General features: G+C 43.7%; 1 protein-coding gene across 1 annotated transcript in view; it reads right to left on the reverse strand.

Moving 5' to 3' along the window:
- Window positions 1-5,013: 5,013 nt before the first annotated feature.
- Window positions 5,014-25,360, reverse strand: part of hs6st1a (heparan sulfate 6-O-sulfotransferase 1a) — a 54,857-nt gene continuing 34,510 nt past the window's right edge. The window contains exons 2-4 of the mRNA XM_053434019.1: window positions 12,866-13,088; window positions 10,965-11,213; window positions 5,014-8,890 (exon numbers count right to left, since the gene is read on the reverse strand). Coding sequence (XP_053289994.1) covers window positions 8,570-8,890; window positions 10,965-11,213; window positions 12,866-13,088 — 793 coding nt within the window. The 3' untranslated portion in view covers window positions 5,014-8,569. The remainder of the gene's footprint in view (window positions 8,891-10,964; window positions 11,214-12,865; window positions 13,089-25,360) is intronic.

Raw genomic sequence — 25,360 nt, forward strand, 5'->3', positions numbered from 1 at the left:
GAATGATTTAAAACTGAAATTAAAAAAAGAAATTGCTTTCCTAACAAGAAAAAACAATCAATTAAAGATTCCTAATTGATTTATTTATTTGCAGGTAATAGTACTAATACTTATACTGGCACAGAGCATTTAAATAAAGGGAACAGACCTCATGCCAATATTTACCTTGCTGTTCTTCAAACAATACAATTTAGGCAATCAAAAATATATACAATAAAGAATTGCCGTAGCTGTAGTTAACTCAGTAAAACAAATATAAATCACTTTTATAGAGAAGAAACATTGACACATAATTAGGTCTGCATATAGTTGTATAAACATGTGAGGAATGAAGTAGTGCTTACAACTGTGAAAAAGAAAATGTCTCCAAATTGTTCTGTCAAATCACATTACATAGTCATGACAACACCACAGTAACAGTAAAGGCAGAAAAATGCAATTTTTGTTTGTATGACACCTGTCCAATATACAATGTAATTAAAATGTCTTTATTTAGGTATGTGTGTGATCATAGACTTTATATAAAGCCAGTGACATAGCGGCTCCCCCAAAGTGAAGCCAAGGTGTCTTGATCGCTATCTGGTGGCTGGCTGCAGTATAGATCATGAACCCAGCCTCCTCCACGTTAGCATATGGGACATGGGGCCAAATAAAGTAAAAGTAAACGTCATATACATTTTTCTTGAATCACATTTAAATTTGTTAAAGAGTTCGGTTGGTTTTAATTATTGGTTATTTAATGCAATATAAAAAGGGTTAAGCAGCGCGTGTTTCTCCCAAACACTACTGCACAGAATCTGGCTCCAAATGTGCAAAATGATTATCCCGGATATTTTGGCTTCATTTCTTGACAGTGGGAGGAAGTGGAGACGCCTGCTCCATCTTAAAATTACATGTATAAGTTTGCAACTATTTGTGTATATATGTAAGTAGGTGGTTGTACGTTTGGATCATGTTCTTTTATAAGGTGCATATTTTGTAATATGATTTGTATTCAATCCTATTGCAAAATCAATGCAATAATAATATATAAAAACTAAATCTGACTTTTGGAGACATTGTATGAGGGATTTTCTATTTAAAAGGAAGAAGAGTAAGAATAGATGTTTATACCTGTGCATGTATCAGTACCTAAATAACTGAAGGTGATCATATATATTTGGGGCTCGATGTGAGAAAACTGCACGCATTCATTTGAAAAGCCGCTCATGGAAATGAGGTTTGCTGTTTGCTCTGCGTGAGAGTCAAGGGAAATAAATCCTGTATTTAGAATAAGCCGAATCGTCCCTTTGCCTAACACTATTTGTTATGTTGTAATGAAAAAAGTAGAGGAACAGATATCCCTCTCATTTTTATGAGTCATCTGACACTCCGGGGTCCAGTTTTTAAATCTTTACCTTGAGTCTGTGTGATAGTCACGCTCCCTCTGGGGCAGGTTGTTAAAATGTGCCCCGGCTCCTCATCTACCTGTTGTGTGTTCTTCGCAAAAAGAAAATGAAAGGTACAGAGTCACTGTCCCAGGGTGTCGAGACATGGGTCTTGCGTTTTCATTTACTCGCTCTGCGGTCTAAATTAAATTGGACAGCTGATCCTCCTAGGGGGAGCAGTTCCAGGATTTGATTTAACATTGTATAAAAAGCAGCGACATTAATTATCCTGTTGGATTTGACCTTCACTTTGATGTGCACGTCTGAACACCTAGCTCATGCAGACGTAGGCGCACACACACACACACACACACAGACACACACACACACACACACACACAATGTCACACAAAAATCTGTTTCATCCCCACGAGGAAATGCCCAAACGGCCTTACCACAGTCCCGACAAGTATAACTAAACATAGCTTCACAGAGGCTGCCCACTGGGCCTGTTCATCTGACAGGGAAGTGACATCTTCAGATGAATTATGGGAGACGGCTGTCATCTTCTCAGGGGTCACATAAGAAATAGCGGGCGCGGGCTGCGGGCTCCCTCTCCTCACACGTCAGCCATTTTAGAGGTTGAAAGCCTCGACGGGGGACCAAAACGACCTCAATTAAACCCCCATTAATATTAATACATTTTGTCGTTTCACGTGAGTTGCCTCTAATTATATGTGTCCCTGACTGTATAATGGGGGTCAGCTGGGGTCTACCACATGAAGCTAATTCACTACATTACAGCCAACAAACAATGGGGCCGTCTGGGCTCCAGTCTTAAGTACAGATGGAGGGGAGGGGAACCTGTTTGTAAAAGCTAAACACAGTGGCCCTGAGGTTCAAAACGTAGACGCATTTGCAAAAAACACAACAACACTTAAAGAAAACACAACAATACCTCACATTAAAAAAAATGTTGGTGTGTTTCTGCTAATGGCGTGGTATTTTGTCCCTCAGGGCCACTGTACATACTATACATAGACAGTATCAGGACATTTTCACACCTGAAAGTCCAGAACATGGTCCAAACAAATGTACATGTCTTTTGTACGACATGTTCCTACTGTCATCACCACCTACGTGGGCTGTATCTATCTAAACTTGACATTGATTGGTTTGTAGATGAGTGTGCATCTGACTTATTTTATTTTATTGGCACTGAAATATCATTATCATATTACTACCGGGAAAATGATTGTCCTCTTTACATGAAAGTCCCGCAGTATTCAAAATTCACTTTATTATGTTTTTAAACGCAAATGTGTAAAGACCCATAGAGAGCAAACATGTTTGAAGAATCCTATTGTTCACTAACCTTGCAGCTTATTGAACTATCGCAAAAAAAAAAATCCCCCCAAATAAAGCAAGAATGATCCAGTTTTATCCGGACTGAGGCCATTTCTTTTCTTCAGACTTGGTCCGGATCGTGGTCCGAGGCACCTTCCACATCTTTGGTTTGGACAGTTTGAAAAGCTCGAGGGTCCAAAGCAAACAAAATGAGAACTTTTAAATTGGAAACAGGCACTTTTTGTGCTGCAACATTTGTATAATTACCTTGTGTGTGCATTAGCCATTTCATATCCACTAAATTCCATTCATTTCAAGTCAGTTTTATTTGTGTAGGGCCAAACCACAGCATCCATTATCTCCAGGCACTTTTCATTGTCAGGTCAAGACCTTACAATATTACTTCATGTGTATAAAGGGAGAATATTATCCCTTTAACAACCTCAGATCCTGTGTTTGGCTTTGACCCAGAGTTTGTATCCTGCTTCATTTCTCCCACATCAACATTTATCATATTTTTATGGAGAGGTTAATAAGTTTGCAGCAGATCAGCTCTTTATGAGCTCCTGGGCCACGGCTCCACACACACACACGCATGCACACACACACACACACACACAATAAACAGCATTGAGACTATAATGGGATTGCTGTGTGATTCCCACTGGTTTCATTCTGTGAGAGCTCCACAGAAGCGAGAGTCCTGTGTGCCTGGGAGGTTGGATTCTTCTGCTCAATCCTTTAATATCGTGAGCGATGATTTGGTCTTGACCTGAGAGATTAGCCAAACCCCCGAATGGAAGGTCAGATAACGGAGCAGATGTCTGATCTAATCATATTTCTATTTCTATTGCTGGAAGAAAAAAAAAGTGCACTCCCACGCTGGATTGCACTCTCTCATTGCCCTCCGAATTTACTTCTTTGACAAAACCGGGTATTGAAGCCCTGCAAATTGTTTGTGTATAGAGATTCGTCCACATTGTATATTTGACTATGAAGGTCTAAACCATGCCACTGCTGGAAAAAACTCAACCGCAGACAAAAGACAGAAACTCCGTCGTGACCAGTGCCAGAGCCAACGGGGCATTCCTCCAGAACTGCAATAGCCTGGCTCGGATGCGTAAGGGAGGCACTCAGTATGAACTTATCTGCAGAATTCCATGCTGAAAATAAGCGATAATAATGCCAGAGCTTCTTTGTCTGCAGGAAAGAAGCATGGGACCAGCAGTGAGGAGCTGCAGCCAGTTTGACCTCGTATTAATGGATTGTGGCCAGAGCCCGTACAATCACTCAGAGCCGGATTCCCACTGCAGCAGCAGTAGCACATTCTCTCAAACACTCGCATGCATATGTTCAGCAAAACAAAAGCTGTCGGGCCCTCTGCAGTAGCACGGCCATTACTGTGTGTTCAGTCCAGCTGCACTTGAAATGACAGTGACCCAGAACTATGGGCAGGATTAAATCACCCTGAACGTTCAGTCCAATGCACCACAGCTGCCACAGACCCTGCACAGCCTCCCTCTCCCTCCCCCCCCCTTATTCCCTCTCATTGCTTCTCTGTTCATTTGTCAGACAACAGAAAAAAAAACCCATCCTCTCTCTCCCCCCGTCTTACATAAACACCCTCTCTGATTCCTCCTCTCGTTTACACTCCTGCTCTTGTTGCGCTCTGATCTCCCTCCAGACAATTGCCTCCGCTCATCGCCATCCCCGAGAAATTATTCCTCTGCTCCGCTGTGAGGATGTCAAAGTTGAAGCTGAACGGACGGTTGATGAGACGGGGCGAAGGCCTGCGCTCCGCTCCATCTCCTTTGCAGCCAAGGACAGGGGATGATTTTTACACCCCCCCCCTTCGTCAAACGCCCACCTCCCACAGCAGAGGAAGAAGCTTATTTTTGTGCATGTACGTGCATTCGACAGACCCAGAGTGTTTGCAGATTGAATTAGGCTGTAGATCACCGATGACAGGGCTGAGGCTATCATTAGGAGGGGGAACAGGCTGCTTTATGGGGGTCACAGTTCTGTGGTTAGTGTGGGCGAGGAGTGGAAATGTCCTACGGTTATAGATTGGCCTGTGGATGGAAGTGCAGGAACTTGGAGGGCAAAGCTCCCAAAGGAGTTGTCAGATATAATATCACTAACTGAGTGAGTCTTAAAAGAACTGGCTACATTACAAGTTCAGAACCTTAGATGTTCTATGCATCTAAAAACAGAGTCAATGGGGACATGCTGTTCCATGCAGTGTGAGCTTGATAATAAGAGTAATGATAAACGATAACCAGTGACAACCACGACACAGTCAGAGCTGTAAAAATGAAATATTTTAATTGGTGGCTTGATGATCCATTTTTGCAATCATAAGAAAACAAACCCAGACATTACGCACACAGAAAGAGCCGGAGACAGACTGCACACCAATCCAAAAATAAAATAAAAACAAAGTCTCTATCACACTCTCTTTTAACACGTAAAGAAAATAAGAAATAAAAAAGAAAGATGATGACAGTGACACCTGGGTTGCTTCATTGTCACGACGAAACGCTGTTAAGACATCAGATATACATAGTGATGAGACATAAAATATTTGAGTATAGCTTTACAGCATCAATCTCTGGAATAATTTCAGCAAGAGGGAGGTTTTTTTTTTCTTCTTTCTTCCTTTCACACTCTGTTCAGGTGTGTATTTCTGAGGATTGCTTTAAAAATCTCATGGTCGCTTGAAACTGGAACGCTGACAGAAATAAAGCACTCTCTGGATGAAGAATCCGTTTTGCTTTCTGCAGTTAGACTCTAATGAGGAGCCAGGTTATTGGTTTGGAGCTCAGATGTGGTCTAATACGAGTCCGGCAGGGAGAAAAGAAGATGTGGGCAGAATGCCTGGAGCTGCAGTGTTTTTCGAGTCTCCAGTTTCAAGACCACAATGACAGGAGGAAGTTAATGTGAAACAAAAAGAAAAGAGGGGGGGGGGGGGGGGGGGGAACCTCTCCTTCCATACCCATTCTCTCCATCCCTATTGTATTACTTTGAAGGTCACACAAAAAGCAGCGTATTGAGTCTGGATGCGTCCCAAAACCTTTCATCATCCCCACTTTTATTCTTTTCTTCCCTTCATGAATCATCCTCGTTAAATCAAAAACAAGAGCATCCGGGTGATTAGCTGAAAAGTAACGAGGGCAGTGGTAAAGGGTTAAACTGTTAGTTTCTAACAAACACTAATGTTAACAACAGGATGAAACATGTTATTTATGGTGACACCATGGAAGCAGTTTGCCTGCATGCATCCTCACATTGCTCCATGGATGACACAGAATCTGGACTACATTCAGTTTGATTTAATTGCTCTACAACACGTCTTTGAGTGTTTCACACTTTTGAAACCTCTGTCTCTCACCTTCTCCTTTGTTGTTTCTCTTATTGCTCAGATTCTATGTTTGTAAATAGGATGGAGTGGGGGGGGTGAAAGCATTTTATTAAATCAGAATTCAGCATCAAATCGAACAAGGGTTGGATTTTAATATTTGTAAATTAAGTGGTATCCACCTTTTGTTGGCTGAGGCAGCTGAAACAGAAGGACTACATAGATCCTCTTCAATGAAAACATTCAGCTAACCACCCTGATTATATCTGTAGAGGTGTTGACACTGTGTCGGTCCTTTTGAAGACCTCACAGTTCCCTCGCAGACGTGACGCGGCGTTAACAAAGTGATTTGTTCCTGTTCACGAACAAACCATCTTTGGCCGAGTGCAACAATCAAACTTTAATTTGAGCCATTATGAAAATATAATTTATCGTATAATCTGTGACCTGAAAACTCGGAATACTTTGACTTCCCATCATTGTGTAAGGAACTGAATCCTATGATAACGTGTGGACGCCGATAAAACAACTTGGTTACAGAGTTGTCGTGACCCAACCCTTCTTGTCCTTGTGTGACATGTTGATTTTAGATTTCAGGTATTCAAAGTAAAAAACAAAACAAAACATGGGTGATGAAGTGATGAGGAGGAGACAATAAAAGAGAGGGGGAAAGAAAGCAGTGGAGGAGAGGGCAGAGGGGAGTATTACTGGCTTGCATCACTGTCACACGCTGTTGGTTGCCTCCACCACCCGGGAAAAAAAAGGCGAGATAATTGGTCATGAAATCAGTCATTCACAAAACTCATTGGACATCCTCTCACTGTCAGGCACACTATTTACAAAGGCATACACATACGCCAATCAAAGGCATACTGTACATACTATTTACACGCACACACACACACACGCACACGCACGCACAAGTAGTCAGAGAAATTACTGTAGTATAATGCAGATACAATATCTGACAATGATTATGTCTACTATGATCCCAGTACATAGAGGCACTGCTACCTCGCCCCGTGCATTCTTCAGGCTAAATCCAGCTGAAATGAACGGTCACGCTAATGAACCCGGGGTCACCAGTGCCGTGCACGCCCTTTCAGCAGGTGGGATGGAGGCTTGAGTTGAGATGGCCGCTTTCACAATGCAGCCTCTTGGTCATCGGAAAAAAGAAGCAGAAGAAGAAGAAGAGAGAAACTGGAAATGCCACCCACTGCATTAAGGGCTCACATTGCCATGGTGACCAGTGGTTCCGCAACTCCCATCTCGAGCGCTGGTCTGAGTTAAGGCTTCCAAAGCGCTCGACGCTCACACAGCACGGGTCCTGGCAACATCCTGCAGCAGGCCGTCTCCCCCCGCCCCCCCCCCCCCTCCCTCCCTCCCTTTGATTTCTTCACACCTATATGTGAGATCGGGGGTCTGTAATTGGCTTTACTCTGTGCAGCACTGAGACACACACAAAAAAGAAAAGGAGAAAATAATGAACTTGTTAAGCGACAGCAGCTTTGGGAAGCTTTAACAGAGAAACAGGCCACTCTTTGTCTTTTTTGCCCCCCCCCCCCCAAGATACAAGGCTTCAGTAATGGCTATGGTCCGTTTGTACGTCAAATCCGATCCATTATCTTTGACTTACAAAAACTAAAATAAAGAAATAAAAGGAATCACTTTTCTTTAGGCAGCAATATTGGTCTCAGTGTTATTACAATTCTGCTTTTAAAAAAGCCAAAAAAAACAACAAACAAACAACAACACAAAAAGGTAAAATACAAATGAAATCATCCGAGATTGAGAGTCACTATTTCATGAGTGTTCATGGGTGAAATGGCAGATTTTTTGAAGCAGAAAAGCTTTATTACACAACTCAGTACAACTTCTTCTCTTCGCGGCACAGTCTCTCATGTACTCCCACCGTTCGCTATGTTCAGCTCAGCTACTCGCGCTTTCATAGCTTTTCCACGGGTTCCTTTGAAACTGGAGCATCCAGGAAGTAGACCGGTCCTTAGCGAGGATTAGCGGGAAAATTCACAGACTTAAAATTTGTATTTTTCTCATGCTCCATTATCAGGCCACAGAGAACGAGAGGGGACACGGTGGGAGGAGGAGGAGGAGGAGGAGGAGGAAGAAGAAGCTGGAGAGATGAACGAGATACCCGGTTGTCAGCAACTCTTAAAGATATCTCTCCTCCGCTCAGTCACTAATGATGATGAGAGCGACAGAGAAAATCAGAAGGGGGGGGGGGGGGGGGGGGGGGTAAGCAGGTGCTAATAACAACTGGGCAAACCTCAGTAACATGAGCTGATGCAATCGACCAAGCCCTGGTCTCCATAGCAACCGCTCTCATCCCCGCAGCCCAACTCTCGGTAAAGTCTTTTCCATTCGTTTGGGTCTTTGCTGCCGGCGCCACCTTCTGTGTGTGTCAGTGTAAATGTGTGTGTTTATGTGTATGCAGTTCACATTACATATGCACGTCTGTGTGGTTGTTCTCATTCTGCTGCTACCAGCGGTTGATGATCTGGTTCATGTAGTCCTCAGTGGGGAGCCTGCTGCCGGCCTCCTCCGTTCTCCCTCCCTCCTCGCCCTCCTCCCGCTCCTCCCTCTCGCCGTCCTCCAGTGTTGACACCGAGCTCTGCCGGCTGCGGGAGGGCCACAGGCTGACGCCCAGACCCAGGCCCTGGTGGCTCTGCTGCATGTGGAGCTTGATGCGCTGCTGCCGCCGCTCCTGCTGCCGGGTGTACTGGTAGCGCTGCTGGAACAGGTCCCTGGCGTAGTCGTACAGCTCCATGTCCAGCTCGTTCAACTCCTCAATGCGCTGGACCTAAGGGGGGGGAGCAGATCAAACACTTAGGTTTTGTCGTTATGAGACTGAGAGAAAAGAAGAATGGAGGAGAGTAGACTGAAGAGATAGAGAAACGGAGAAGGAAACAAAATCAACAGATATAAAAGGTGAGAAAAGAGAGTGTGAAGCTCTATTCTTTATCGACCAAATCATCCCACAATCCATGCAAGCATATGTCTTGTTTGTGTGTTGCGTTCCCACAGCATCTGAATCACCCTGAGGATTAAGCAAATTAGACTGATGATGGATGATTGAGTTTATCCGCTTTGTTTTCCCATCGCTGCTGCTGCTCTCTCCCATTTCATCAAGATCTTTTTCAAAACTATTTGGGGCACTGACGATAAAACTATACGGTTCTTTTAACATTAAAAAAACCTTTTATGTAGTTGGCTTTCCTTTTTGGGGAGGGGGGTCAGATTGCCTGGTCATCTCTGGTTTATTTCAAATTTATTATACAATGAAACAATGCTTGATATACCTAAAAAAATGTCATTATTCAGGAGCCGAAGTAGCTACAAAAAGATTGGGTTTGAAAAAGTTGTTCAATTTTTTCTCTACTTTGTTTGTGTTGCATGTTAAATTGAGAAAAGCAACAATTTTGTCACGTTTTTTAAATTTTTAATTTAGTGTAACAGTGTAACAGTATGATTATTGAGAGTGGTGGCTGGTTATACTTAGAACCTCCCCATCCCCCTTATTGACCTGATCCTGAATAACACGTTATCTAATTTATGATGCTTACATGAGTGACTTATAAAACAATTCACATTCCTGTTAATATGTTACAGGATTACGACTCACATCAACATTATGTCTAGACAACAGCTTCATTGTTTTTTCTGAACAAGTTGGAGTGGATCAACCTCTGACACTGTAAAGCTGAATATTCCCAGAGCAGGAAACCATTGTAAAGTCCACGAGTTCCTCAAAAGGTTCTTGGTCCCTAAGGAAAAGTTTCCTTATTACACGACATTTATACAAATGTTTTAAAAGGGTTTCTACAGAGAGAGGGAACTGTTTGCAATATGTGGAGCAAGACAACTGAAACGTGTTTGATGTTAGCCCGGGCAGTGCAGCTGGCTTTATTGGCGCGTCTCATCTGCTGCGTGTGACTGCAACACGGAGCAGGAAACAGGTTTAATTAACAGAATCCCTTTGAAATCTGCGGCGGTGTGCAGAGTATAATTTGTGAACAATGTGTGCGACAACAGAGGGAAGTGAAGCGCCGCATTGACGTTAGTAAATTAGAGATGTTTGATCTGCAGCACGGGGCACTACAGCACAAAGCCAAGGAGACAGGGAACATTCTCATCATCACCTGCTGATGTCATTTATTTGACTTTAAAAAAATGAATTTAATAGTGTGTCAATTTCACACAGGTATTTAAATTGAAAGTAAATTTAAGAAACTAGTTTTTATTCAAAATGCCACACCCACACACAGAGACACACAGAGAGACACACACATACACACAGACCGACCTGTCAGACTACAAACCACAACATGCTATTTCCTCTTTTTTTTATATAATAACCGTTGGTCCACCTTCCCACAGCCTCTGTCAGCCGGGGGACATTTTATTTTCTCTCCTCCCTTCTGGGTTTTGATGTATAAACCACCAGTCTGCTGTTTACTGGATTTTTTCCTGGGAAACGAGCCTAAGAACTCCCACAATGGACCAAAGTGTTAAGAACATGTTTGAAGCTGCTGCTTTTTTTGTTTTGATAATGGCGACAAATCTTTTCACGGGGAAATTAAACCAACGCGCTCGTCAAGTCTCGGTTTGTCTAATTTTCTCGGTTTTCTGCTCTCAGGTTATCTTTCACTTGGTTTATATCTTTAAGGACTAATCTACAACTAGGAAATGTTGACTCTTCAATTCTTTAGAGACACATATATACACTAAATATACAGAGTTTAGCTTTTTGCTTATGTGTGTTTTTTATTTATAGTTATTCAAAAGTTTATGGTCTATTTATGGTAGATATTACCAATATCTGTATCGACATCTGTCCCCACAAATTCACATGATCCATGCTGAGCTGAACTAACCGTAGTATTATCCAGGTCCACCCCTGCTGCCCGGGTGCTGTTGTATTGCATGAAGGGCCTGATGAAGCGCAACCTGAAGGTGCGTTCAAACAGGAACTGGGTTTTCCTCTGGTACTCCGTCAGACCGAAGAAGGCCATGTCTCTCAGGTTCTTCTTGGCCGACTCCAGGAGAAGCTGGGCCCTCTTCTTCTCTGGAACTGTGGACATGTTGTAGCAGCCGACCAGGCTCAGGTCTGCCAGCATGCGCACCTATGGGTCAGCAGAAAATAAATGATTGAATAACTATCTAAGGCAATATATGATATTTGCTCCATTCTTTCTTTCATCCCCAGGTGAACTTTGTTGTCTGTCAGCACGTTTGAAAAGATACAAAATCACTACACAACTGAGTGAGCTGTTGTGTTACAGCACAGGAACAGGAACAGGGACCCAAGACTTAAGAATCACAGGAGTACAGTGTGCACCTCAGCCTCCTGGTCCACCAGGATGTTTTGAGTATGTGTGTTTTGTGTTTCAGTGTGTGCACGTGTGTCACATTTATAAGTCATGGGACCCTGAGTAATAACAGCCCCGAGCGCAGATGAGATAAGCTGCCGACACTTTTAGGTGGGAGACTGAGATAGCATGAGAAAGGAGGTGTGAATCTGAGGTGTTTATTGCCAGAATGAGAAATCCTGACTGTGCAAGGGTATATATTTATATGTGTGTGTTTGTGTGTGAGACGTGTGTGTACCTGTGCAACTCATACACACTCAAAATGTTCACATCTTTTAGATTCTCAATGAGTCTTGAAGTAAGAACTCAAATAGAAACTTATTCTCTTTCTGTTAAGAAATCAATATCTGTTCATCTTTGTAAATTGAAATCAATAGCAATTATAAATAACTTATAATAACCTGGGTTTATACAGGGCCTGTCAAGGTACGCAAGGCGATAAAGAATCCAACGGTGAAAATGATTTGTGAACAGGTGGGCTGTGAGTTGTTTATTGTGAGTGTCCAGAAATGGAGCATTATAGATTACAGTTCTTTGCCACGAGAGAATTCCAGAGGGCGGAGGCTGCCAAACCGAACTGTGAGCAGACCCCTGTCCGTGGACCGTAAAGTTTCTGGGAAGCGTATAAGGGTGGAGGAGGTCAGACAGGTGCTGGGGAGTCATGGGACAGGGAGGGATTTATAGGCAAAGTGGATTTTGCAAATGATGCACGACTTGACTGGAAGCCAGTGAAATGCATGAGGGAGGGATGGAGGGGACGGGGGGGACATAAAACCCAAGTATCTATTGTGTGTTGGGTTTCTCATGTGGAAATTCACCCAACTATTTTATCTACTTTTCTGCAGAAATTAAATCCCTCAATTGGCGTTTTCCAGTAGACTGGATTCATTGGATTAATGGGACCTGCTGACAATATCAGGACAATAGTCGCATTAGGGAACAAAACAGAGGAGTCCAGCCGACTGGAGCGATGTCATGTCAGGTTCAGTAATGCAGGTTGACTAGGTAGGAGTGATATATGGCGGCATCGAGACTGAAATCAGCAGCAGCTTTTGGAGATTACAGCAAAAGTGAATGGTTGATGGCAGAGTTCTGACCCACGTCTGGTACCTGTGGGTATTCCAACAAAAAGAAGGGTAACTTTAAGATTTAACATAAACGCTCAGGTACGAGTAGAAATTAACTAAATGCGGATGGTAACTTAAATATGTTTTTTTTCTGGAGAAATCAGAAATTGAAATGATTGTACATTATTTTAACACTTAAATCAGTGAGTTGGGTCAGGTGGAGTCGTGGTAATGGATCGGGATTTCACTGGCTGCAGCTCAGGGGACCGTAGCCGTAACAGTCAATGTGACCATGGACTGAGATGTCCCATCCATCCTTTCTTTCTCTCTTCTTCCTACCTGTCTGTTGTTGGCCAGGTTGTACGGACAGTCCATGAACTGCTGCAGGGTGCAGCCCGACCAGTCGGAGCCCTCGTAGCAGGAGGGCAGCTCCTCGGGCGTCGGGGTCCGGCCGTCACACATGTGGAGGGAGGTTTTCCACGTGGCGCCCCGCTGCACGTGCCTCCACTCGCTGAGGTATCGAGACACAGGATCCCTCAGCAGAGTGATGTAGTAGAACTTCCTGTCAGGGGTTAAGAAGAAAAGAAAATACATTAACAAATGATTCCATTACTGGCACAGAAAATTGTCTTTGATTTAAGCTGAGTCGATCAATAAGAGTAAAAACCGCTGCATTAAGGAGACTGAAATAAAACCCAGCAGCAGCACAACCTGTGAAAACAACTTCATGTATTAGTGTTTCACCCTCTAACTGAATTGTATTGACTTTCTCTCCTGGGTTTAACTTCATGACTGTTCAGATCAAGTGAAACAATGCAAAAGGAGAGAAGCAAAACAGATAATTCTTAAAACAAAATTGGCAATGTATCAGATGTAATTCCCCAGTCGGCCATGTGATGGCACTAGTCACAACACTTTCCTGCAGAAGTTCATTCTACATCCTCGTAACTCAGTGGAGGGAAGGGGACAGACTGTGGTTGTCACGCTTAACACAGTATTATTTGCATTAACTTGAAGTGGCCCTGTGATGCACATAAGTGAACGGGGCCGCGGATAAGAAGTGAAACTACAGAGAGTTGATTTGTCAGCTCAGGTCAGTGCTCAGCAGGAAGAGAAAGTGCTGGCACAAGCACATCTCACTCCCCAACACACACATCTCCATGCTGCAAACATCCTTGTGTCTCAGACACACACACACAATCACACACACACACACACATGCACAGCAAACATCCTTCCTCTTCCCTCACACCCGCACAAAGCATTAGGTCTGCCTTCAAGAGATGACTCATAACGCATCTGAGATTTTCGATGGGACTGTTTGTGATGCGTGTGTGTGTGTGTGTGTGTGTGTGTGCAATGTAATGGTGCATAGCACAGTTCAATGTCTCTCCAGAGGGGACACTCCCACCAGAGCAGAGACCTTTCCAGGCCTTCACACTCCAGCTAATTACTGCAGTCTAATCAATCAACACATCCTCATTAACCACACCCACCCCCCCCACACACACACACATTCAACCTGTGTGTGTGGCTATGTGCCTGCGGTGTGACTGGAAGCGATGGTATGGATTTGTCTGGTCAACAGACACACGCCGCCGGTCGAGAAAACACACACAGGCACAAACGCTGCCCTCCTCTACCGGGCTTGCATCACGTCAGAGGAATGTTTGCAGAGAGAAATCTTGTGTGCTGACAGGACTCCACGAAATCGCCCACTTCACACAAGTTGCATCACACACACAGACAGACATAGACACACACACACACAAACACACAGAGTCTCTGCTGCCATCTCTAAACCTTTGGCTTCCCAGTACAAAGCTCACCCCAGGAGAGAGGAGGGGGGTTGCTGGGTGGACACAAAGCCCCAAGTGTCACACGAACAGTAGCAGTGTATAGATATTAAAAAAAGAAATTGCTAAGCCCCCCGAAATCCAGTGGCACCAGGGGGATCCTGCACAAAAACACAACCAAAAAACTCTAAATCTAGCAAAAGCTGAGCGCTGGTGCATAATAGAACAACCAAACCCTAAATCCAGCAGCTGCGAGACGATCCTGCAGCGAATACAACAGCTATAAAAAAAACAAATTTCATCAGGGAGATCCTGCACAACTAAGCAACCACACCCTGAATGTATCTGCAGCACAGACAGAGAGACGGAGCGAGAGAGAGAGATCCCTATAAATGAAACAAATCTAGTAGCAGCAGGGGGATCATGGACAATGAGACGACTAAACCCTAAATCCAGAGGCAGCTGGGAGATCCCAGGCAACGAACCAAACAGACCCTCAATCCGAGGACAGCGGGGGGATCACGGCCATAGAAACAAGTATCTAAACTCTAAATCCCATCAACCTAAACCTAAAATCTCATCCTCCCCGATCTAATCAAAAGCAGAGGCAGCGGTGAGGCACAGTCCAAGTGGAGCCTGCAGGAGAGAGAGGGGTACATTATGGAGATTCCTATGATGACATTATCAGGATTCCTAACACTCCCCAGAGTACAGTGTGTGTTTGTGTGTTTGTGAGCGCGCTGTGTGTGTTTCTTTGACTATGCCTATTAAATCAGTGATGACATTTTCCCCCTCTTGGCTTCTATTCCGCTGAAAAACACGGTGCTGTTTGGCCCTCGCCACAGAGACGGAAGGAGAGAACGAGGGAGAGGGTGAAAAACTGTGAGAGAGAAAAAGAAAGAGAGCGGGAGCGGGAAAGAGAGAGGGAGAGAGGAGGGGGCGGAAGAGAATTTCAATTAGTTTTCTAATACTGTGAAAGCAGTGAGGGCCCTGAGCCCAAGTGATTTATCAAAGTTATGGCTCCTGCTATAATGAAGGCTCAGGCATATTACCAGGCAAAATAAATAAATAACATGGGCGCAAACACACACAGGATGCAACACGCATCGTAATCCAAACACGGAGCTACATACAGACGCAAATAAATGATCTTAAACGGAGTGGCTGCCTGTCGTGTCTGCTGGGTCAGGCCGACTGCATAAAAAAAGTGGTGCCGTAGAGACTTTCTCGCCTTAAAGCCTAATGATGTCTGGCCGTGTACTCCAATCCCTAGGTAATGATGTTTCATAACACACACACACACACAATCAACTGCAAGTCCACTTCCTGTACACACGTCCAACGCACACACTCGCTGCGTCAGAGGTGACAGCAGATTCTTTTTTTCCCAGGTGATACTGCTTATAGTTGAAGCACTTGTCAAACCGACTTCAAAGCTAATACGCGGTCGCTGCAATCTCTCACAGTGCAGACTTCAGCAGAGCCTCCTCTGAGAGCAGCAGCTCCGGGGGGGCCCCCTTGTGCAGACCACGCTCACGTGCAATACAGGTTTCAAAGTTAGCCCCTCCCCCTACCCAAAAAACCAAACCACACACAACGAAAAACACCCTGGCCTTCATTCATCAGGTATCAAACATGTGGACTAATCGGCGAGCGCTTTGTCATCGTATTGATTTATCCTATCAGCCCGGTGGAGAGTGGAGTGAGGCTGATAGAAAGAAGTGGGCGCTTGCCAGGGAGAGGTGTGATGGAGCTTTTGTCTGGACCGCCGTGGGATCCGGACTGAAAACAAATCACAGTTTGGTTTTTCCCTCTCTCACGTTCTCTCTCTCTCTCTCTCTGATCAGTAAATCTGAACATTTAGCCCAGCACACAGTGCAGGATGGATGAGCTGGGTAAAGGAAAAACACAAACACATTTTCGAGTGCTTTCGGACTTTTAATCCTTCTTTTCTCAGCATCTCCATGTGCACGGCTGTGTGTTTACATGTACTGTAAATAAGTCAGAATGGGAATGTCCTAAGCCTTATTTTTTAGCAAAGAGCATAACAATCTGAATATTTTGCCATTTTTGGTCTTACAATGTTCAAACTAGTTTCTACCAGTTTTAACTTGTTCAATCTGACTAATTTTAAAGAAATTTTTAAGAACAAAAGTTGCGAAATGCAAGACACACGTCAAGTGCGTCACAAATGCAAATTATTTCTATTTATAAAGTCACCAAAGTAGTGCAAAAGAATATTAACATAATTAAGACTTAACTAAAAGTATTTAGACATGTTATGAGATTAAATATTTTAAAAGATTTAAAAGATTTGAAGGCCTCTAAATGGGATGATTCAATTTTAGACTCTGTAAGAAACCCTGAGAACAGCCACACTGCAGATCTAGTGCATTAGTGAGTCAATGCGGGTACATGTGTGCTTGCCGAGCGTTATCAAGAGGAAACACACAGCGCCTGGGCCTGTTATGGTCTCCGAGCGCCCGGGGAAAATAAGCCCTTTGCCCGTTTCCTGTGGGTCACAAATCACCACTTCTAGAACCTGCACCTTCTCCGTTTAACCTCGCTTCCCCTTCTCTTTAAATCTTTCCCTTTCTGTCGGCCGTCGACTTTCAGACCATCTCTTATTCTTCCCCCCCCGCCCCTCCTCTGCAGTTGATTACAGTGTGTTCTCCCTTCCGAGACTTCTGTTTTGTTATAATCTCAGAGCAGGAGTCTCCAGTCATGTCCTGGGAGGTGCAGCACAATCGAGGAATGGTGAGGTTCAAAGTATTTTTCAGCGCCAGTTACCTTTGGGTTAATAAATGGTTTCAGGAAAAGGGAAAACAATTAACAAGGGTTACATGCTGGTTAACATTTCTGGTGAGGGCTTCGTGCCAGTTGTTTTCCTGGGATTTTAGGAGCATAGGAAATACTAAAGGTGGTTTGTGACCGCTACAAAGTCTTTATTTGTTCTCCAGAGAGCGTGAAAAAGTTAAGAGGCTTTGTTTACATATAAAGAGAATGATTTACAAATGCACAGGCATGCGCATGTGCACGTATGAGCACCCAGACGCACAAACACGGTGACGCCAGCAGCATCCCACTGCACAGAGCTACCATGATTTATTAATAGTCCAGGGATGTTTGTTGGAACCAGATCCTCTTAACAACATGGATCTTGCACCTCTAAAAATGGACCTGAATTCAAACAACTGAGAAAAATCACACCACAGAAGAAGTAAAGAAGTGTTTTCCGACTTTCTTGGCATGGGTTCGAAAAAAGAAATCTCTGCTGGACGCTGGGATCTGCCAACAATCAATCACCTGCGATATTTTACTTGTTTCCATATTTCACAAGTCATTAGGTACATGAATCACGTGACCTTAGTGTCCACCTAAGACTCCGCTCCACTGAAGAGACAGAGACAGGTGAAAACAGGCCTATGTAGATTGATTAGAACCTTGATAACATTAATAATTGTAATTGCTATTATTCAGATATTGGTAGTGGATGGAAAAAAACAAAATGCACCTATTTGTAAAATATCCAGTTTCATTGATAACATTAGTGCTGTCACAGGTTTGTAACCCAGAGGGAGAATCCCACACAGCGCAATCCTGACTCAGTACATTAAATTGCATTATTTATCACCAGCTTCCAGGTATCGGATCAGTGTCCAGTTGACTAAGTTCCCAGGAAGAACCTCCAGGGGAAGATCAGGTGTGAGAACACAGGGTTTAGAAACAGAGTTCCTACTAAAACTTAGATTTTCTTATAATGTGAAAGAACTAACATGAGTCGATAAGGAAAATTTATTCTGACCAAACCCAACCTGATCCTGAGTGTGTGTGTGTGTGTGTGTGTGTGTGTGTCGCAGGGGAACCACTGGTTTGTGTCTCCACTCCCCTTTGCTTTTAGAGGAAGGGTCCAGAGGAATGTGCTGGCTGTAAATGCAGATGATATCAGCCAGGTTATTGTGTGAGTGTGTGTGTGTGTGTGTGTCCGTGTGTTTATAGGAGGGGAGAGTGAGCACCAACACGTCAGGACTTGACTCTCTGCAGACTTCCACTGAGTCCTTCCTGTTTCCTTCTTGTTGAAACATTGTGCAGACACTTGACTGCGTAGATACACACACACAGACACACACAGACACACACCCCCCTTAAACAATTAGTTGTCAGGTCGGCGATGTATCTTCTTCATGCATCTAACAATCAGACGTGGCCGGGCTCCCGACGACCGGATCAGACTGAAAACATCTTGTCTTCATATAAATCCCTCCGTCTGCAGCACCCAAATTAACGGCCTCTTGACCTCCCAGGGCTGAACTTCACCCTTCTTCCTCCTCCTGCTGTTCCCCTTTCCTCTGCTCACCCTCCGTCATCTCATCCCATGTGTCCTGCATGTCTTCTGGTCAATAATGACGCAGTGAGACAGACAGAAATAGACCCCCCCGGCTCAAACAAGCTCTCCAGGCGTCTTTTCTGCCGGCCTTGACTCGCTCCTGCTCCTGATACCACTCACGGTCTCTCTCTCTCTCTCTCGAGCGCGCGCTTGCTCTCTCTCTCTCTTTCTTTTTGTTAGTCGATCAATAACAGCCTGAAGACTCAGACAGCCTGCCTTGGTAGTTTGTACTTTAAACACAGAAGACGAACAAGAGACAGAGTAGGGAAAAAACGCGAAGGGGCGAGTAAGAGAAGGCAGCGGTGACAGTGCTGGGGAGAGAGAGGGGACACGCTGGAGTGAAGCCGACATCTGGAGATTGGGTTTGAATATGCGGACACTGGTGGAAATTCTTTGTTCTCACGCAGCAACGAGAAAAATCTAACTGTGCCAAGAAGTAATGGTTCCTCTGTATTTTCCATTCAAGCCGTCCACATTTTTCTATATATTATAGCATCCGGACTGAGACTCGCAGACTGGTGGATGCAACGTGATCTGCTGTGTGCGGATGTGGCCGAACCAAAGTGACTGGGACAAGAATCTCAGAAATCTTAGTCTTCATGAGCTGTAGATCTTTTTACTTATACATCAGTCAATTATGTTAATAAAATGTAAAAACTCCAACCAGATGATATTTGAAAGTTTGTTTTCAGCTCAAGAAAGGGCCGGAAAACCGTTAGCATTCTTGTTTTGGAGAAAATCAATAGTGTACCATTAATATCTTTAAAGATCTAATCGACCAATGGTTTCAGCTCTAATGCAACAAATATTAAAAGTTGGTTTAAAACTATTTGTCATAGTTTATTATATTTAACCACATCACATTACTCATTTGTCTCATTGTAATTAAATCCCTTTATTCAACAGAAGAAAATGATCTAATTTAATACAGAAATGTTGAAACGACTCGTTAACTGATTAGTAGACTGACAGCTGATTATTGATGTTATAAAAGTTTGAGTCATTTATCAGAAAAACATATGAAACATTAATTTGCTTCAGATTTTAGTTTTTCATTTTCAATATTATTGCAAAACATTGTCAATTAAATAAAGTTATTGATCTAAATTCACTTTTGAACAAAGCAAGCGATTCTTTTTGAATTCAGAGTAATTGCATCAGTCAAATTAAATTAACTATAGGAATGTAAAATATCATATTACTCAATGATGAATAACATTTTTGGCTGCTGCTCCATTTCGATCACTCCAAATCGTCAGTTTAACTTTTGTGTGCAAACTTACAAGATGTATGTTTTATACTGGTTAATAATTGGTCTGACCAAAAATAATAGGTTGAAACCATTACATGTTGGCCATTACTGTTTTATGATTATATGATCATTTCTGATCTATAATGAATCCTGGCCTACTCAAACAGACTCAAGCTGCATTGGGTTGGGGTTATTACTTAAACTAGACTGCATGAAAATGTAATTATTATAAGTCAATTAATCCACAGATAACACAACTGATTGATTATTGCTTCCAAAACAGAATGAAATCTTTTCAACCCTGGGTCGTTATCAATGGGCAAATAACAACATCTGTAAATGTCTTACTTTGTTAAACAACGGCTCTTTACTACACAAGAATCCTTACATTTGAAAAGCTGGAACAAGAAAGTGAATCTCAAAGCGTCAGGTCTGGATTCAAGCCGCATCAAACAAAGTGTTTTATTAGATTAAGAACAAAGAGGCAGCCTTCTCAGGGGGGTTTGTGTACAGTACGATTTCTTCAGTCCCCAGCGGAGCAAGACAATAAATTTGGGTCCAACACTGAGAATGTTTCAGACCCCCGGCAGCCACTGACAAACTATTCAAGCGAGTCTCTCTCTGCATGCAAGGTGTTCTTTACAACAACAACACAAGAGACAGTTGCTGTGCGACCTTAACTACAGGAGCATGAGACAATGTAGCGTATACCGTGGGTGTAAATCACGAATCACCGCGTTTCAGCACAAAAACAAACATTCTGTACGTGATCGTCCGGGACAAAGACAAGCAGCAAATGAGGAGGAATGCCTCGGGTGCAAGTGTAGCTCACGGCTCCATTTCGGACGTTAAAATACAGGAATGGACAAAAACAAAGAGAGGGAGGGAGAGTGAGAGAAAGAGAGACAGGGGAGGGAATCCCCTGAGTGCAAAGCTATGCTCTGCAGGAATGCGCTGCCGCCTGTTCTCTCATGTAACTTGACTGGCAACAGCCCAGAGAGCTGTCGGACAGAGACGCAGAGAGGAGAGCAGAGCTGGGATGGAGGGAGGGAGAGAAAAAGATGGATTGGGTGAGAGGGAGACGGGTGGAGGATAAGAAGGGTTTCGAGAGTAATCACAGACCATTTTTCTTGTTTCACAATTTAAAGCAATGTACCCTGATAGGCCTAGGAGTTATGGTAAATGGTTTTGGTTTTGTATTTATATAGTGCTTTTCTAGTCTAGATGACCACTCAAAGCGCTTTACAGTACAGTTTTACATTCACCCATTCACACACACATTCATACAGTGCATCTATTTGCAGCACTTTTTTATTCTAGGGGGGGCCATTCAGGCTTCAGCATCTTGCCCAAGGACACTTCGGCATGCAGATGTGTCAGACTGGGGATCGAACTGCCGACCTTCAGGTTGGAGGAAAACCACTCTATCCCTCAGCCACAGCCGCCCCATTATAACAACCCGTTATGACAACACAATATGCCCAAAAGCCAAAGTTATCATCTAAGTGCCGTTTCAAATCTTTGCATCAATGTGATTAAGAACCTTGATGTTTGACAGCATTTATCTGAATCCTTTTCCAAATCAAGAGTCTGAATCCTTAACGAATGTTTTATATTTAGTGTGTTTGGTGAGAAATTACAGCTTTTTAGTTAAGTATGTCAGTCTAAAACTTAAACCACAGAACCAACTGCCACAGTGAGGCAGAGCACTCTTCCTCTTTACCATGATGGACAGTAGATAAATAGTCAAGCTGTGATGTATGAAAGATGACTGTTGGCCACTATTCGCAGTGAGGATAAACACTGCACGACTCACAATTGTAAGTGATATCTGATATATATATATAAGAAACTTGCAATGTTCTAGTTAAGATGGCCATGTTTTTCTCTGTCTGTGGTTTTACAGGTTACTAAAAAGGACTGTCTACTACCCAATGCTCACCAAGAACAGAGGCGTTGGCTCGTCTCGCTGTCTTGTAACACTAGTACGTGGACTCCCACAGACAAAAACTTGCTAGTTTGCTTTTGACCAGTGGAAAATGGGCTTAAGAGAAGTTGTCAATGAAGGACTTGGATCCAACACTGAATCCGACATTGAAGGAGACATCAGAACCCATTCTAATTTGCCAGGTAAATAATTAGCTGGATTTGAAGAACAGCCATATTCACTGATATATACATTTACTATATCATGATATAATATAGATCTTTATCCAAATCACACACTTTATTTTAAAGATAGATCAGAGTTCTGTAAAAACCGAGTGGATTGGCTCAGTTTTAGAAAGAGAAAATACCTCTCTCCCCAAAACCTCAAAACCTGTTTTGGTTTAAAGCCAGCTCATGACTAAGTTTGCCTCGGGGTTGTAGCTGCATCCCAAAGTAATAAAGATGTGATTATTGGCTGAACTTTGTTCATAAAGACTTCTGTGTGATAAAAAACAGAGTCTCAGCAACTCTGAGAAATACTGCTGTGAACCAAATAAGGGGGAAATGTATGGTAAGCTGAAAAAAATTGAATAAAATAATCCGCAGCAGTTTCCTGTAGCTGAGACAAATAACCACGATTATGTGTGTGGTACCTTACACACAGGTAAGAAAAACAGTGTGAGTGTCTCTTTCATAATCATGTAGCCGTGGAGGAGAGAGGATGTGAGACAGACAGGTGGTGATGGAGCTGAGGGTTGTTCAAGGTAACTCAATTCAACATGATAACCACATGTACGTGTGTCTGTGTGTGTGTGTGTGTGTGTGTGTGTGAGACTGTGTGCAAGTGCCAATTCCCTTCCAACTGTCGTCATGTTCATACGCCTCCTGACACCGAGGTCAAAGCAATCACTTTGCTAATACGCTGACATATGGGCATGTATCACTCGCACTACTCCACCCAATCTCAACACACACGCACCTGCATGTTATGACATAATCTGTACTGTATGCGGTGAGGTCAGGTTATTGATACGTCCCAGTAGCTCACTTAACATGTTGAGGAGAAATCACCAGGAGAGAAGAAGTGAGGGAGGAGAGAAGGAGTGAGGGAGGAGAAGGAGGAGACGTGATCCAGAGTTTGGGGGCAATTAAAAGGCTGGGTAACGAGGCTAATGAGAAGACAGGTGGCCCCATTACCGAAGCAGGCACGCACACACACACACACACACACACACACACACACTCACTCATTAGGACACACAACACCTCCCCTCTGGCTGGGATTAGTGTGTGTGCGAGTGTGAGACCCCTGCTTGCCCGTTAATCAGTCGTCACATACGAGATTGGAGGCAACAGGGTGTTTTTGTGTGCCTGCATTGTGCTCGTGTGTGTGCGTGAGTGTGCGACTGGAGGCGAGAGTGTGAAATTGGAGTGATAAGGCAGTTAACATTCGAACCCCCCCACCTGCCCTGTGCTACCCCACACTGACAGACAGACACACACACACACACACACATGCTTCATTCCCTCTCAACTCCAGTGCTACAGCTATATTTGTTGTGTGAATAAAGAGGATAATGAGACATCGCTGATCCAGTAGCGGTGGTGTGCATTATACGTGTGTGTGTGTGTGTGTGTGTGTGTGTGTGTGTGTGTGTGTGTGTGTGTGTGTGTGTGTGTGTTAGATGAAAAAAAGATGAAAGAAGCGTAATTTCTTTTTATTTAAGAAAGACTGTCAAGGTGGTGTCAAGTGTTTGCCCAGGAAAGAAAAACAAAATAGAGGCTGATGTGGCTGTAATTACACAGACGTAGACAAGTATGGCGATGCTTCACCTGAAGAGCGCTCAGCGGATGCACGTACACAGCACAAACAAACACAAAACAGCCGAGTCACATGAGGATATCGCTCAGGCTCTGGGCATCCTTGAAAAGTAAAAGCAAGAAAGGAGGAGAGAGAGAGAGAGAAACAGGGGGGGAAAAATCCTCTGTGGGCTAAAAAATTCTCGAGCAACAAAAGACACAAAGAAGAGCAAAGCGTCTAGTTGGAGCCAGATTGAGAGGGAGAGAAAAAGAGAGAAAGATAGAGAGGTGGTGCAGAGGTAAAGGTGGAGGGCTTGGGGAAAAGGCGAACAAGGAGATGGAGGAGCCGGCATCGAGAGCGGCCCGGTGACATTTGGAGGATAAGTCTGCATATCAATGGAGCATGTATGGGTTGTGGTTGTTGTTATCTTTTGAGAAAGAAGAAGAGGGGAGATGGTGGAGGAAGAGGAGGAGGAGGAGGAGGAGGAGGAGGAGGAGGAGGAGGGGACGCCAGGAGGCCAGTCAGTCACTCAGGCCTGGAGACAGGCCTGGGGCTGGATTTACACTGTTCTGCCGCGGAACCTCAACCTCACCCTGGGGAATAGGAAGGGGACAATTGGCTCTTTTGAATGGAGGGAAAAGTGTGAGGGGAGGGGTGTATATGAGTGATGTGTGTGTGTGTGGGTCCTCCAAGCCCAATTAAGCCTGACTGCATGTCGGAGGGCTGTGCCAAACATGCTCCACCTGTTTAGAGAGGGACCAAGGGGCTAATGAGCACTGCCTGGGGGGAGGGAATAGCATGAGAAAAGACAGAGAGGAAAGTGGGAAAGAAAATTCCAGGGTTTTAAAGAATAAGGATGACATTCCCCAGTTTTCAACCCCCCTGCCTTCTCTCTCATTATGGAGCCGCAACCGGGAGAAACAATGTCAGAGGTTTTTCATAGCTAAAATGAACCTGTTATTTAATTCAATCATACGGTAAAAGTCCAGATACTGATGATGACACACGGACCCAAAGCTTCAAGTCAGTCAGTCAAAGACAAAGACAACATGCAGACGAGAACATTAAAACCAGATACCAGGGTGGAGCAGAGAGTGGGGGTCATGATGAAATAATAAGAGAAAATATTGTGCAACTGCTGCAACAACACTTTGAGACAGAATGCTCCTGTGTTGTGTGTGTGAGTGTGTGTGTCTGTGCAAGTGTTGGGGAGTTCGGGTGAAAGAAGCCCATTGTCTGCGCAGCATAACTCAAGCTCACAGGCTTCGCCTCAAATGAGCTGCGAGGCTGTGGCAGCTCTCCTTCCTCGCTTCTTTCCTTCCTTCCTTCCTTCCTTCCTTCCTTCCTTCCTTCCTTCCTCACTTCCTTCTGTCCTTTACTCCTTCCTCACTTTCACTCCATTTAAGCAGTCGCCCTTTTTGTCTCGACACTGAGGGAAATTAGCCTTTTTACTTCCTTACCCAGAGTTAGATGAGAAACTAACACCTGTCTAATGTCTATTCCAGTAAATATGAAGCTACAGCTACAGGCTGATTAGCTTAGCTTAACATAGACACTGGAAATATAAGGAAAGCTGCAACCAGCATTACCATAGGCCAAACAAATCCCATTTCAACAGACACGTTCTAGTAATGCACTAGTATCTTAAAAAACAATGATAATTATAATA

Source organism: Pleuronectes platessa, chromosome 11, assembly GCF_947347685.1.
Source record: "Pleuronectes platessa chromosome 11, fPlePla1.1, whole genome shotgun sequence".
NCBI lineage: Eukaryota > Metazoa > Chordata > Actinopteri > Pleuronectiformes > Pleuronectidae > Pleuronectes > Pleuronectes platessa.